At 41.1% G+C, this 15,609-nt stretch overlaps 1 protein-coding gene across 3 annotated transcripts in view; it reads left to right on the top strand.

The window, feature by feature from the left end:
- Positions 1 to 15,609, top strand: part of sytl4 (synaptotagmin-like 4) — an 82,447-nt gene that overhangs the window by 29,658 nt on the left and 37,180 nt on the right. Inside the window, exons 1-4 of one of the 3 annotated variants that reach the window (XM_072594960.1) lie at positions 6,031 to 6,125; positions 6,300 to 6,436; positions 6,576 to 6,755; positions 15,356 to 15,571. In XM_072594960.1, the coding sequence (XP_072451061.1) occupies positions 6,637 to 6,755; positions 15,356 to 15,571 (335 nt within the window). In that variant the 5' untranslated portion in view covers positions 6,031 to 6,125; positions 6,300 to 6,436; positions 6,576 to 6,636. Of the gene's footprint in view, positions 1 to 6,030; positions 6,126 to 6,299; positions 6,437 to 6,539; positions 6,756 to 15,355; positions 15,572 to 15,609 lie in introns of those variants that run through there. The other 2 variants (XM_072594958.1, XM_072594961.1) reach the window with 2 other exon arrangements.

Below are 15,609 nucleotides of genomic sequence, written 5' to 3'. Positions count from 1 at the left end.
TAGCTGAACAGCTTGGGAATGTTTGGCAGAAACCACTAGACCTTGTGGAGGAGAAGGAGCTGTTTTTGCTCTGCTGTGAAAGGAGTGTCATAGTCAGATAACTTTCCCTCTCAGTTGCTGTAAGCTGTGACTTTTAATTGGTAAACCAAAGACCTTTTATAAGTATGAACAGTCACCCTGTGCCTTCTGTAAATAGATGAAAATATCTTGAGGGAGAAGATCAAGAAGCAGTGACTTGATCCACACTAGAAACATTTCACAAGCCCTGTGAACAAGGACAACTTAACTGCCTTCTGAGTCTTTTTCCTTCTGTCCATAACATTTGGATTTATCGCCTGTTTGTGTCTGTCTGTATGTGCAGAGGGGAGTTTAAAAAGAGGTTAGAGTTTTAACTAGTAGATTTATGAACTAGTAATTTATAATTGTTTCCCTCGAGGTGGAATCTATTTACTTGTAATTATTTTTGTTAAAGACCAAACCTGGATTGTACTTTCTACCAAACTGGGTCTAAAAGATGGGTAAATTGGAGAATTCTGCATACTTTTTAGAACCGTTAACTTTTTTTTGATGACTGTGAGAATAGTGGGGCTTTATTTTTAGCACACTACCCTAGTGAGGCATCACCAAGATGTTGGTACCAAGAATCATGATGGATCACATTATGGTTGCTTTGACTGGACTTGAGATGAGGAAGATCAGTATCCATAACAGTGAGGACATACTGAGGAGGGAGCCTCAAACTCCGAACAGAAAAAGGCAAGCTCACAGAAAACACTACCTAATTAGTGCTGGATAGATGAGACTCTGCTCCCTTGACTTCTCGGAAAAGCAATATTCACCACAGGCTGCGATTGTCATGTTGGGTGATCATGGAATTCTTCAGCCTCCTAAAGGAAAGTCTTCTACCCATTGGACAAACATTATCAATGGCTATGAAAGCCACGACTGACCTTAATCCTTTTGATTCCTTTCAGGGTACTTCCAGAAACATATTTGAGTGTCTTGCAGTCCACTACACAAGATATATAATGGATACAGATGACGGATAGAATTTTTTCAGGGTTGACAATTATGTAAACTTGCTTTGGATGAAAATAGCCAGCATGAGTGGAAAATCAGGTTGGCATTACTGGCTGCCTTCCCCCAAGTGCAGGGCATCGTTGATTTTTCACATAGCTGACAATTCAACCACCATCAGATTAGCCAGGAATATTCTTCAACTGCAATTCCACCAATGTTCAACCAGCGTGCTGCATAAGAAGGTCCATTCAGGTCAATGGTACAGCCAATGGGAGCTACTATAAAGCTTTCACACTGCAGCAATGCAAAATCCCTGACTTGCTCAAACTGAGAACCAAGCTTCAGAGGTGAAGGCTAGGCAACAAACAATATCTACTTCAGATTTGGCTGATCAGGCCTCTGGGAATTCCATCAATTGGCATTGAGGGCACATGCTGCCACTGGAATTCTGCATACAATTTTGGTTTCCTTACCTGAAGAAGGATACCCTTGCCATTGAGGCAGTGCAATCGAGGTTCACCAGACTGATGCCTGTGATGTCCCATGAGAAGATATTGAGGAGACTGAGCCTATGTTGTCTAGAGCTTAGAAGAATGAAAAGTGATCTAACTGTAGTGTAGAAAATTTTTGTAGAACTTGAAAGATGTTCCCGCAAGTTGGGGGTGCTGTCTCGAACCAGGGGACACCGTCCCAAAGAAGAGAAAGGCTGCTTAGAACCGAGATGATGATGAGGAATTTCTTACTGACGTGGTGGTTCACATTTGATCATCTCGGGTCAAAGGTGCTGATGTGCTGCTTATAATTTGGATTTGTTCGTGTAATAATCAGGGATGGCCACCTCTAGTCCTCCCTTCTCCCTTTTATATTTTAGGCTATTTTCACCTGCATGATGGAAACATAGACTGAGTAGTGCCTGCAAGGCATTGAATGATGCAGTATAGATGGTGAAGGTGACCTGGAGGAAGGTGCATCATAAGTGCATGGATGTCCAGATACCCTAACAGCCATCAAGTCCCATTCATCTAGTCATCAATGTGTTTGATGACCTACATTGGTTTACAGTAACCCATTTTGAAATTTTCAGCATTGTTTACAAATCCCTCCTTGACCCACCCTGTCAAACCTCAATCATATAACATAAATATAAAGTCACCATAGTCTCGCATTGTTATTAGAGGGAGATGATTGGTGATGCTTTAACCTGGGAGGCACCACACCACAGGCAAGATTGAGAAGATGGTACCTTCATGGTAACCTCAGTCAGTTCAGGAATTGAACCTGCACTGTTATCATTACTCTGCATTGCAAACCAGCCATCCAGCCAACTAAGCTAACTGATGATCTGGATGATGTACTTTTCTAATTGAGCATCTATGATGAGGAGTCCTTAAAATCAATCTATTTGACCAAATGATTGATCAGTTGTGCAAACAACTTTCTTGATGTTAAATACTGTAACACTGCCGTGAATTGGCATGTTATGTTACAGGTGCTATTTAATACAACTTCTTGTTACCTGCTCATCTGTTATTCTCTCTGTAACTCGCTTCCTCAGCTCTATTCAACATGAAGTACATTTATTGGAAGGAATTCAGAAATCTGATAAGCTTCTTTTGTCTTTTAGCTGGCTTGTTAAAATATTGCCTGGGTGTTGATACTTATATGATTAACTTGCCTAGTTGTGTTGCTGAACCAGACTTGCCAGATTCCACATTTCTGACTCTCCCACATAATCTTTTTCAGATTTTTAATGATGTGTTTCATATAGCTTAGTTTTAATCCTTCTTGAGCTTACATTTTGAATTCAAGCAACATATAATGAAAATATTCTTTATTGTTCTTAGCTGGCAGCAGAGTAATAGCTCAGTGCAGCAGCCTCCTGCTGGCGCATGGTTCATCTGCTCTGTCTGCTTTTACTTCTATTTTTTTTCTCTTCATCTAATCTACTTACATTATGCATGGTGCGAGTCCGTGGTAAGAGAGATCTCTGATATCCATGACAGTCATTCCAAATGATGGTGATATAGGGAGCAGGCAGCACCAAGGGAGTGAGAGAGGGAGCAGGCAGCACGGAGGGAGGAGGGAGTGAGAGAGGGAGCAGGCAGCACAGTGGGAGGAGGGAGTGAGAGAGGGAGCAGGCAGTCGCGAGAGGGGTGAGAGAGGGAGCAGGCAGTCGCGAGAGGGGTGAGGGAGGGAGCAGGCAGTCGCGAGAGGGGTGAGGGAGGGAGCAGGCAGTCGCGAGGTGGGTGAGGGAGTGAGCAGGCAGTCGCGAGGGGGGTGAGGGAGGGAGCAGGCAGTCGCGAGGGGGTGGGGGAGAAAGGGAGCAGGCAGCATGAAGGTGAAGGTGGGGGTGAGGTAAAGCCCTTGTGAGGGGTGCAAGCACAGCATCGCCAGCCACTTTCGACTGTAATGTTGATCCGTTAACTGTGTTTCTTCATTTTTCTACATTTTAGTAAGAAGGATCTGTAATGTCTAACTCCTTAACTTGCTTACTCTATTCTTCTGCTTTGTACCAACATTCTGTGCTGAGGTTCGTTTGTACGTAAGATGACACAGTTAATAGCAGCTTGTAAAGCTTTCACTGTACTCGTACAAGTGAGTATTTGTGACAATGAAAGCTAATTCAAGATAATGTATTGCAGACTAAGAAATGTTGCAGAGGTAATTCTAGAATACAAAATATTTCTTTGCTTCTAACCTTGTACTGAAACTGATGTACTTTCTATTTTCCTATCCATAAAAGCACCGTGTCCTCCCATCTTTCCCTTTGCCTGGCGGCAAACAGTCCAACCCATTACTCGTGCTATTACTGGGCTCCCCTCTTATTCTGCCCTCCCCTACCTGAATTCCCTTGTTGTGCCCAGAGTCAGGCCTTCCTGTCCCCAATCAAGTCCTATCGGAAAGGCAGATGTGATTATGTAACCCCATTGAATCATTTTCCCTGGTATTCGGGAGGAACTGCAATTCAGCAAGAACAGTGTTGGGACTTGGGTAAAGCAGATTTGACTCTAGAAAGCCAGATGGGATTTGTGTAAGTGGCAGATTGAAAATGATCTGGAAGCCTTCATGTTTGAATATGTAGTAGCCCTATTTCTAGCTCAGTAGACCTATTCGTACACAAGATGTGATGGCCTAATGGTATTATCGTTATACTGTTAATCAGAGACCTTGGTAGTGTTCTGGGGATCTGGGTTCATATCCCACCATGGCAGATGGTGGAATTTGAAATAGGTTTAAAACAAAATCTGATGCTCACAGGTTTAAACTTTCACCAAATGTGCAGGTCCTGGAGATGGGATTTCATCTAATAATGACCATGTTGATCATCAGAAAAACTCATCTTGTTCAGTAAAGACCTTTAGGGAAGGAAATGACCATCCTTACCTGGTGTGGCCTACAAGTGATTCCAGACCTGCAGCAGTGCAGTTAATTTGTAAATGCCTTTTGGACAATGAGGGATGGTTAATAAATAATAGCCTCGTCAGTGATGCCTATATCACTAAATAAATGAATTTAGAACATTACAAATTATAATCATCTAAACTGGGTATTTTACCCATAACTGGAGTCACACTGTACTGAATTTTATAAGAGTAATTGATGTATGATGACAGTGAATCCTATAGTCTTTGGTTAAATATTAAGATAGCAAAAACAAATAACTACCAGTTTGACCTTACTGGCACAAAATTAGCTCAATAGTGGCCTTTGTGTGGATGCCACAGGTGTGGTTTAGGGTCCAAAATAGTATACATGTTGGAATGCACAGTTTTGAGATAAGTTACACAATTCAGCTTCTGAAAATTTTCAAACTCTTGCTCGCTCATATTCCATTATTCAACCTTTCACACATCAGATTCATTTCCTGCTTCTGACGCAATGTACCTTCCCTTTAAGCAGTGCAAGCTCGTTTTTAATAATAATACTTGCTTTCGTAGGCATCCAACCAGTCAACAGCTCTGTTAGCACTGACTGAATGCTGAAACAATTTTAAGACAGCAGTAAGCAAAAGGTTGTTGTTTTTGTTGCAGTCAACAGGACCTGATTATTTGGGTGTCACAATCTCTGTACCTGTTTGCAGGGTCTATCAAGTTCACTTCTCTGCAAGTCAGTTTTTACCAAGTTTCCATTTGTGTACTGTGCACCAAAACAATGCTCTCACGACTTAGAAACCGGTTGGGAGGAATCATTTGTACTTTGACAACAATTACTTTGTTCAGTATAAATAAACAAAGACTCCATTTTATATGACCATTTATTTGTTTGGTGTCTGCAATTGAGTTTGTTGTGATAATTGGAAATCCTTATAAATTGGTCTCTTTTTAATGGTGGTATAGTCTTTGTGTTGCACTGGAAAAGTAGTTTCCCTTCCTAACGTTGTAAGATAAGAGTTTGTTCAGGATGTAGCAGTTACCTGTCCCACTAAGTACTTAGCTATGCTCTTTGCACCTACTGGTTGAAGTGTTCTATGTAGAATAAACAAGCAAAGATGCTTATAAAAGGTGGGGCCAACTGATGTCTTTTCTCTATTTCTCTATTCTCTATCAGTTTAAGTCTTTACTTAAACATGATTGCTACATTCTAATCTCAGGCTGGGAGTAACCAGGAAGAGAGATTGAGGTATTTAACTCAGTTGGTGGGGCAGAGCCTGTGTGTGCACTGATTGTGCATTGTTCTTGTGTTTGACATTCACAGCTGGCAAAAGTAATTTAAATCAAAACGCTGAACTGGAACTGAATTTAATACCTGAGCAGGAGTAGGGGATGGGGTAAATGTGATGATTTGTGGCAGTATTGTATCAAAGTAAATGGCAGTGAGTATATTCTTCAAATTAACCAAAATACAGGTTTCAATGTTTGCAGAGCAGCTTTTGGGCAAGACATCTGCTCCAACCAGCACAATTCACTATGGCTTTGGGTATTTCCAAAAACATTCTGAATTGTGGATTATAAATTTTAAGAAAATTCAGAATACAAAACATTTATTGAAAAGTCTCCGGGTGTGTTGGGTATCTTGCAGAAATCACTGCTGGCTCCAGAAGTTGGTTTACAAGTCAACCAGATTTCTTTAAGGCGCAATTTAACTGCTTCCAGAAAAATATTAAGGTTTGTACAAGGTACTATCTCTCTGACTTTATTAGTATAATTGCAGCTTATATTTGATTCTGCCTTTAATTTAATAGTCTAAAAACTACATGGATTAGGATCGCATTGCTTTTGCTCAGTTTTCACTACAGTGATCTACATTCACTTTCCGTTCTGGATTTGTTTTATTTCTAGGATCCATTTTGGTAAAATGTTTGAAAGTTTGCCTCCAGAAGATGGTAGATGTCAACACAATGTCAGACTGGTCAATAATCACTGGACAGTTGTGTGAGCCAAAGATTTGACACGGAGATCACTAAGAACGATTAACGGTAAGTGAACAAACAGCATTGTCTACAAATTTCTGATTAATTTAAAAACAATTTCTTGTTAATATCAAATGTTTTAACTTCATGGTCCAATTCTCTGTTTCAGTTTTGAACGTCTGATATTTCCTTTCATTGCCCACAGTTTGTAAGAAAACCATTGTTGCAGTTTGTTCAGGCATCAAACCTTTGGTGAATCTGTCATTATGCCAAAACAAATGGAGATGATCAACTTGTCATTCCTGACAGATAAAGAAAAAGAAGCAATAATCATGGTTCTCATCCGAGATGAAAAGTTGCGTTCGTATGAGGAAAAGCGAATAAGGTAATGAGAGGTATTTGAAAGCGAAAGGTGTTTGAATAAAAGTTCTGAATATAATTGTTTCTAAATCCTTTCATTTGGGATATCACATCATGAGACATTCTGCATAAAATATGCACTCAAGAAACCTCTAATCCATTGTTTTAAGCCATAAGAAAAGGAAGGAAGAAAGAATGACAATTGACTAATAATTTCCATTTTGCCATAGCATCATGGAGTACAAGTCATACAGAAGAAGCCATTCAGCCCATCAAGTCTGCACCAATTAAAAAAAACTTAACCTACACTAGTCCCATTTGACTAAGTCATGTCTTTCTTGACAACCCTTTAATGACAAAACACATTTAATATTAAAAAAATTGCCTTTATAATATTGATGTACAGATCATTCTGGTACAGCACACACTTTATCAACTTGAATTGGCTTTGATGTGATTGACAAATTGTGGATGCTTTCTGGATAACACAAACTTTCTGCTGAACAGATATAGCAATTTTCCACAGTGTGATTTTCTATAGTGGTTTTCCGTAGCATGATTTCCAAAAGTGCAAGGTTGCAGAGGAATGCAACTGTTGCGTTATACCAGAACGGACTGTGTGTATGAGATGTGGATTAATAGTACAGATTCTGAGACAATATTCCCTCCAATGGTATAGACTAGAATTATGGTGATTCCCATTTAAATAGAGATTACTGATTGTTGCTTTCTGTCTGAGAGTGGTAAGTCTGTGAAATTCTTTCCTCCAGATGGGGAGGTACTGGTGTTGCATTGGGGTAGACGATGAGAGGTCACACAACACCAGGTTATAGTCCAACGGGATTATTTGAAAACACTAGCTTTCGGATCTCTGCTCCTTCATCAGGTGTTAGTGAGAGAGGAAGGCCTTAGACACCAAATTTATAAGGAAAAGCTCAAAGGGTCATACAACACATGTGAACAAATTGAACCCACTTAAGATGGCTGTTAAATCTTTAATCAGTGAGAATGGAGGTGCAGGTTTTGATTGATTAATATGCAAATCCCAGAATTCCTTTCTGCCCTGAGAAAGAAACTCAAGTCACCTTGAGTTATCTCAGTGCAGTGACTTGAAAGGAATTCTGGGATTTGCATATTAGTCAATTGAAAACTGCGCCTCAATTCTCACTGATTAAAGATTTAACAGCTATCTTAGGTGTGTTCAATTTGTTCATGTGTTGTATGACCCTTTTGAGCTTTTCCTTAGACACAGAATTTATAAGGCCTTCCTCTCTCACTAACACCTGATGAAGGAGCAGAGCTCTGAAAGCTAGTGCTTTCAAATAATCCCATTGGATTATAACCTGATGTTGTGTGAAGTCTCACTTTCTCTGGATGGTGATGGAGATATATTAAAAAAAAATTCATGGAATCTATGTTTATTGGAAAAATAGATTTTTAAAAAATATTACAACAAGTACAAAATAATACCATTCAAAACAATACAAAAAAAAGCAAGTTTAAAAAAAACCCAACCCACCCTCATGTACAAATGTATGAACATATATGGAAAAGTATAGAATAAAAAAAACCAAACTGGCTATTTAACTAAATAATTGAATAATAACCAGCAACAAACTAATAAATAGTAATAACTCAGCCCAGCCAAACAAAATGCTAATACTTTTACAGTTGTGGATATTGGACTAGTACAACACAATCGTTACAGCTATATAAAAACCCTTATTAGTGTGGCAGTTAAATCTATGTCCAGGCATTCCATAAAAGGGCTGCCATGTCTTATAAAAATTCTCAGTTTTGTGAGTAAATCCAGGGCAATATGCTCCATAACAATCTTCCATCAACCTGACAGGCCCAGGGGGTTTTCGGATACTGAACCTAGCAAGATATTTTTTCTTGCACAGAATGTGAGAATATTGAAAAGCTTTTTTCTTATGCGTATCTGCATGGAATACAGTGGGCAGGCCCAGAAGGAGAAAGATAGGGTCCTTCTCTACCCTTAAGCCCAAAATCCTCTCCATTGCGCCCACCACAGCACTCCAATATGTTTGAAGCCTATCGCAAGACCAGAGACAATGGGTAAGAGCGCCCATACAGACCTTGCACTTGGGACATGCTGAAGATACCCCTGGTTAAATTTTGACAAACAGTCTGGAGCCAAGTGGACCTTGTGGAGAATCTTCAACTATAAAGCATGGGTCCTATTACAAGTTGATAACTTCCTTGCATTCTCCCAAATATCCTCCCATGCCTCTGAGGAAACTTCAGCACCTAGTTCTCTCTCCCACACCCTGCACAGTCGATCAAAATCAAATGAGGGGGCACCCCCTAACTGATGATATAAAGTACTGACAGCAAGTGTACTCTTAACCCTTAGCACCCCTCTCTATGTCAGATTGTAGGGATCAGTCAAAAGTGTAGTTTTCTTTTCAATAAAATCCCTAACTTGAAAAAATCTAAAGAGGTCTCTATTAGATAACTTGTACTTCCGTACTAACTGATTGAAGGACATCATTACGTCTCCCTCAAATAAATCGCCCATGCAAAACACACCCCTAGCTGCCCAACGTTTAAATCCTGAATCGAACATCCCCAGTTGAAAACCCAGCATACCCACTAAAGATGTAAACAAAGATGTTTTGCCAATATTGCCTTTCCTCTGCAGAACTGCCCTCTATGTTTTAACAGTATTGATGACTATTGGGTTATGGCAATATTCCCTAACTTTCCTCATCTTGTCCAAAAACTGCAAACTGGTAAGGGGGCATCTTGCCTGGGAGGCTTTGATATCTAGCCATATTGAAAGAGGGTCCCCACAAACCCAATCACTCATGTAGGTCAAAAGCGAGCTTTGTTGGTAATTTTTAATGTCCAGAAGGTCCACTGCCCCCAATCTGTGAGGCAGTTGCAGCTTAACTAATTTAATAAGGGGCTGCTTAGAATGCCAGATAAAGGAGCTGAACCAGCCGTTTGCTTATTGAAAAGCAAGGAGGAGCACCGTATAGGGTATAGCAAACAGGGGAGAATATTCAGCTTAATGAGCACTATCCAACTCAACCATGAGACAGGAAGTGCCTCCCATCTTTGAAGATCTTGTTTAATTTTATCAAATAATTGTATAAAATTGGCTTTGAATAGCTGGTCCAGAACTGGAGTGATGAATATGCCCAAATATACAACACCCCCCCCCCCCCCCCCACCGTGACCACCTAAATGGGAGTCGGTGTTTGCCCTCAAGACCTAGCTCCTTTGTAAGACCACCCATAAGCATAGCCTCTGATTTTGCAAAATTAATCTTATACCCTGAAAATGCACCAAACACACAAATGCATTGTATCAGGCGAGGCACTGAAACTGCTGGATTTGTCAAAACAATTAGGACATCGTCTGCATACAGTGAGATCTTATGTAATTTGGACCCCACTTCTGGAGCTGACATATTGGGATCCCCATGAATGACCTCTGCCAATGGTTCAATCACCAACATAAAAGGCAATGGTGAAAGGGGACAGCCATGCAGGCTGCCCCTAAAAATATTAAAATTGCTTGATCATACCCCTTTGGTGATGACCACCGTAAGAGGGCCACCGTAGAGAACCTTTACCCATCTTATGAAGACTTTGCCCAAATCAAACCACTCCAGAGTATAGAAAAGGTACGGCCACTCAACTCGGTCAAATGCCTTCTCTGCATCTAGAGAAATTACCAATCCCTGTATTGACTGTTATTGACATGCTTGAATTACATTAAGCAGCCTCCTAACGTTATTGGAGGATTTGCGACCCTTTATGAAGCCCGTCTGATCCTCTTTAACAATAGTGGGTAACACAATCTCCAGACGTAACGTGTGAGACTTTGAGAGGATTTTAAAGTCCTTGTTTAAGAGTGAAATGGGCCTGTACAAAGCAGTCTTCTGGGTCCTTCCCTTTTTTTACGGATAAGTGAAATATTGGCCTCTCAGAGATGGTGGGAGACAATCATGACTGTATGAGTCATTAAACATATTCAGCATCGGGCCTGACAATATACTTATAAATTCCTGATAGAATTCACTGGGAAGTCCGTCAGGACTGGCCACCTTTCCACTCTGAAGCTGCCTCACAGCTTTCTGCACTTCTTGCTCTGATAGTGGGGCATTGAGAAAGGACTGTTGTTCGGGAGTCACACCCAGGAGCTTCAGATCCCTAAAAAAAAATTCCATTTGGTCTACCCCTTCTCGCAATCCTCAGATTGGTATAACTGAGAGTAAAATCTCTGGAACGCCAAACCTTTCTCTAATTGCTGTAATAGATTGTGGGGCATTCCTTTTCCTGATGAGATACGCTAAATATTTGCCTGGCTTGTCACCATGCTCGTATAACCTTTGCTTTGCAAAAGCCAGCTCCTTCTTTGCCGTCTGAGTGAGCACGGAATTTAGTGCAGACCGCAGTGTCATAATCCTCTGTAGTTTGACAAGTGAGGGTGTGTCAAAGTAAGCCTTCTCGGCTGCCTTCAACCGTGCTTCAAGACAGGTTGGTGCTCACCCTTCTATCGCTTCCTACTGGCGGAATAGGAAATAACTAACCCCCATCATAGGCATTTCAGTTTCCCAGAGAACAGATGAACTACCAACTGAGCCTAAGTTGATGTCTAGGAACGCCCGAAATTCCCGAGAGAAATACTACACAAACTTATTGTCCTTGACAATAAAGGGATCCATTTGTCAGTGCCTCAAACCAACTATAACGTCCTTAATCTTAACCATAAGGTACACTGGAGCATGATCAGAGATGGTAATGTTACCAATCGTACAAGATGCCACCAAATCCAGGGTTACCGCAAGGGTCAGAGAAAAATCAATCCCAGTGTAACATCTGTGTAGATTGGAAAAAAATGTAAAATCCCTGCCTGTAGGATGGAGACCTCTCCAGATGTCCTCCAACCCTCACTCCATACACAGAACCACTAACTGTTTAGTTTGTACAGAGGTATCGAGGGATCTTTGTCTACTGTGGGATCCATGAAGCAGTTAAAATCTCCCCCTATAATGATGTGCCAGGACTCTAAACTTATCAGTTTAGAAAAAGCATCTACCAAAAATTTAAGGGGATAAGCTGGAGGCCAATAAACATTTAAAACACTGTGTTCTTCCCCATTTATCAAGGCTTTAAGAATTACAAACCTACCCTGTGTGTCTTTAACGCATGCTAACAACTTAAATGGGAGATTCTTCCTAACCAATATAGCCACTCCCCTACCTCTGGTATTAAATGATGAAACATAAACTCAGTCAAAGCCATTCTGGTGCTCCTTGTCATCTAATGTGTCTCCTGTAACAAAGCAATATCCACCTTCTTTCTAAGACTCAAGAGTACCTTCTTCCTCTTAATTGGTGAGTGACTTCCCTTGATATTCCAGGTACACTATTTAATCAAGTCATTAGCCATAATCTTCTGCAATAACATTTAAATTCCAGAGAGGAGGAACCCGAACCACAAATCGCTGAGCCTTAATGTCACATAATCCACCAAATATAAAAGCCACATAAAGTAAAACCACTACATTTAACAAATCCACAAAAGTATTAAAAATTAAAAACAACAAAAACCAAAAAACAAACCAACATATAAAACGCCAACAGCTTATGCCCGAAACGTCGATTCTCCTGTTCTTTTGGATGCTGCCTGACCTGCTGCGCTTTTCCAGCAACACATTTTCAGCTCTGATCTCCAGCATCTGCAGTCCTCACTTTCTCATCTAACCATCCCAGCCACTTTTACTTCTCCCAGCTAGAGTCGCACCGCAAACACAAGCGGAAAAGAGTAAACACACCATAGAATACCAATATGGATAAAAAAAACATGTTTTTAAAAAAGTCTCTTGCCTTCTCCGATGTGTCAAAGAGATGTACGGATCCATGTAAGGTGAACTGAAGCACCGCCGGCTACCTCCGGGAGTACTGAATCCCAAGATCCCTCAGTCTTAACACCCTCGTAAGATTTTTGCATCTGGATCGTTGCCGCTGAGAAGGCCTGAAAGAACATGATCTTGGAGCCCTCGTAAATTAGGACCTTCGGATCCTTCCCCGGGACTCTGGAAGCCTCCATGACACTCTCCTTAGCCCGGTAATGATGGAACTTCACCAGGTGAGTACGAGGACGTTGATCCAGACCCAATCTCTGCGCTGCGACACAGTGAGCCCTCTCTTATCTTCAATCCTCTCATGCCAGCCTCCAAGTCGAGGAATTTCAGCAGCCAATCTTCAACAAATTCCGCAGACTGCTCACCTTTCTTACCGTTGGGCAGACCGATGATCTGAATGTTTTTTTCTCCTGCCCCTTTTCTCAAGATCATTGACTTGGTCGCACAAATTACGGACCTGCGTCTCCAGGGCTTGGATCCTATCCTTTGATGAACTGGCATCAGTTTCCACCACTGTGACCCTGTGCTCCACCTCATCCGTCCTCTTCTCCAGGTCTCCCAGCTGCTGCTCATGCTTCTGCAGTATGAGAGAGAGATTGGAGCCAGCTTCTCTTCATTCTGTTTCCCCAGCATCTTGAGATTTCACAAGCTCGTTCACCAGGGCCTGGAATGCAATTGAGTCTGAGGATCCTGCAGACTGAGCTGCACACCCAGCCTTGGATGCTCCTTCCTTCAGCATTTCTGGATGGCAGGAATCCCAGGTAAGTTAACTTTTAGAAGTTTCTTGGGACTCCACAATCTTTCAGGAGTCCCAAGGTATAATGATGGTCAGGCTTGGGTGGGTTGAAGGTTCGTCCCACTTGTGCTGTGATGTGGAGCTCTGCCGTGCAATCTTCTCAGATCGCCACCATCTTGGATCCCCCTGTGAATATTTTAAGGCAAAATTAAACATTCTTGTACTGAGATCAGAGGTCTTCAGACTTTTTTGTTGATTTCTCCCATGTGCATCCCAGTCCACTTAAGCAATGGGATTGAAGAAGTTGTCAAAAGTAGCATTAAGAATAAAAAAAAAGCAACTTGTTTCATGCATGGACAACTTTTTCTTTTCCAGCAATCAGGGCAGTGTATTCCAATTTCACTGCCTCTAATATTTCTATACGCAACAAGCAGATTTTAATTCCGTCAACATATAATATACTACTTGAGACAGAAAACACACTATCAGCATTATGTGGTTGGATAAACATGAACAGAAAGGAACACTGGATGACTCATCCATATAACCGTGAATGGGATGAGCCTATTTTTAAGTTCAAAATCAGTTTCATTTGGAGAGTCATGTTTAAATCAGTATCCAAATTGAAGTTCCTTCCATATGTGTTTTTGATGTGAAATAAATGAAGAAAATCCCATTTTTCCCCAGAAATGTTGGGTCAAAGTGAACACCTGTTTCAGTGTCTCTGGGATCTCTCTCTTGTTTCAATTAAAATGCATGAATTTACAATTGTCTCTCAGAACAGTGACCAGCACTATTCATGAAATTCTTTATTTAACTCACTGCTATTAAGTCTTCAAATAAGTTCTGAACTGTCGCCACACCACCCCCCCTCCCCCCTTTCAGGAAGGTATTGTTTGTATTTTGTGAAAACCTGAGACAAAACAGAGCTGTTTCAGTTTTGTGGTAACTGATTACTCTGTACCTGATTAGACCAAGTTCCATTTTTAGAAATCAGTGTGAATTCAAGCATCTGGGCTGATATTGGCCTTTGCAAGGTTGCACCAGCCTTAAGAGAAATTCCATCTTTTGATATGTCAGCTCTGTGGGAGGTTACGTTTGGCCTCCTCTTGGCCAACCTGGTCTTGAGCTTTGGTGTCCTTGCTGTGCCCCTCTGTTTAGAAGTCTATGGACTGTTAGGATATTGCTGTTAAATTTGTCAGCATGTTAAGTGCATGCTAAGTGCATATAGTTTTGAGCTTCCTGATTGCTTACAACAGGTGGTCTGTATTAATTATTTCCCTGGAGAGACTTCACTACCCAGCTCACTCTGTTCTGTTTTAGTTCTGTGATTTTTTTAAAATGCAAATTGAGGCAGTTCAAGTCGGTCGAAAACCATCAAAAGGCAGCTTTTGCTGGACTTACCTGCAGTCTTGAGTCATCCACATCCAGAGGACAAAACCATCAAATCAGTAAAACTGGTGCAACTGTTAGACTTAGTAGGAATTAATGGAATTGAGCTTCTGAAATGAAATTGTGGAGTCACAAGCTCTGAGGCAGCAGTGGCAGATTGGCCTGAAGACAAATGGCCAGAGTTCCCATTAATTCCTCATGTCTTTTTTTTTATGGTCATGTTCTAATAGAGCGATCGTTGGAGCTTGATTGCTGCTGCAAAAAAGGTTGTGAAAAGGTAGATCTCATTTTTAGGAAACATCGTGGTTTAAACAACTCTGACCACATTGAACTACATCCCACACCTTCCCTATCAACCACTGCTCCTACCCACCTTAATCATTGAAGGCCTTTCCCTCACCCCAACTTACTCCTCGCCCCCACAAAGTGTGGAGCATTAGTGTCTCACCAGGAAAATGTTTGGGAACAATGGATGTGATTAACTACATTGGTCATTGCAATTCTCCTCCTTTTTGAAAGGGATGCAGTTTAGGGTTTGTGCTGATAAAGTCCCATAATAACATTTTTTTTTCTCTCTTTTTATTTTTGCTATGAAGAAAACTGAAGAGTGAGCTGCTGGAAATACGGCGTAAAGGAGCGAAACGTGGCAGTCAGGATTACAGTGACAAGACCTGTGCCCGATGTCAGAACACACTTGGTCGCTTTGTTAAGAGTGGAAATGTGTGCAAGCAGTGTAACCACCTGGTGTGTAAGGAATGTGGTGTTGCAGATGTAGATGGAAGATGGAAATGCAATGTGTGCATCACGGAGGAGTGAGTGTGACTTTTACTGAGTAGCATTTTGTTTGAAG

This window comes from Chiloscyllium punctatum, chromosome 25 (genome assembly GCF_047496795.1).
Source record: "Chiloscyllium punctatum isolate Juve2018m chromosome 25, sChiPun1.3, whole genome shotgun sequence".
In the NCBI taxonomy this organism is placed as follows: domain Eukaryota; kingdom Metazoa; phylum Chordata; class Chondrichthyes; order Orectolobiformes; family Hemiscylliidae; genus Chiloscyllium; species Chiloscyllium punctatum.
This window is presented reverse-complemented; position numbering and strand designations above follow the sequence as displayed.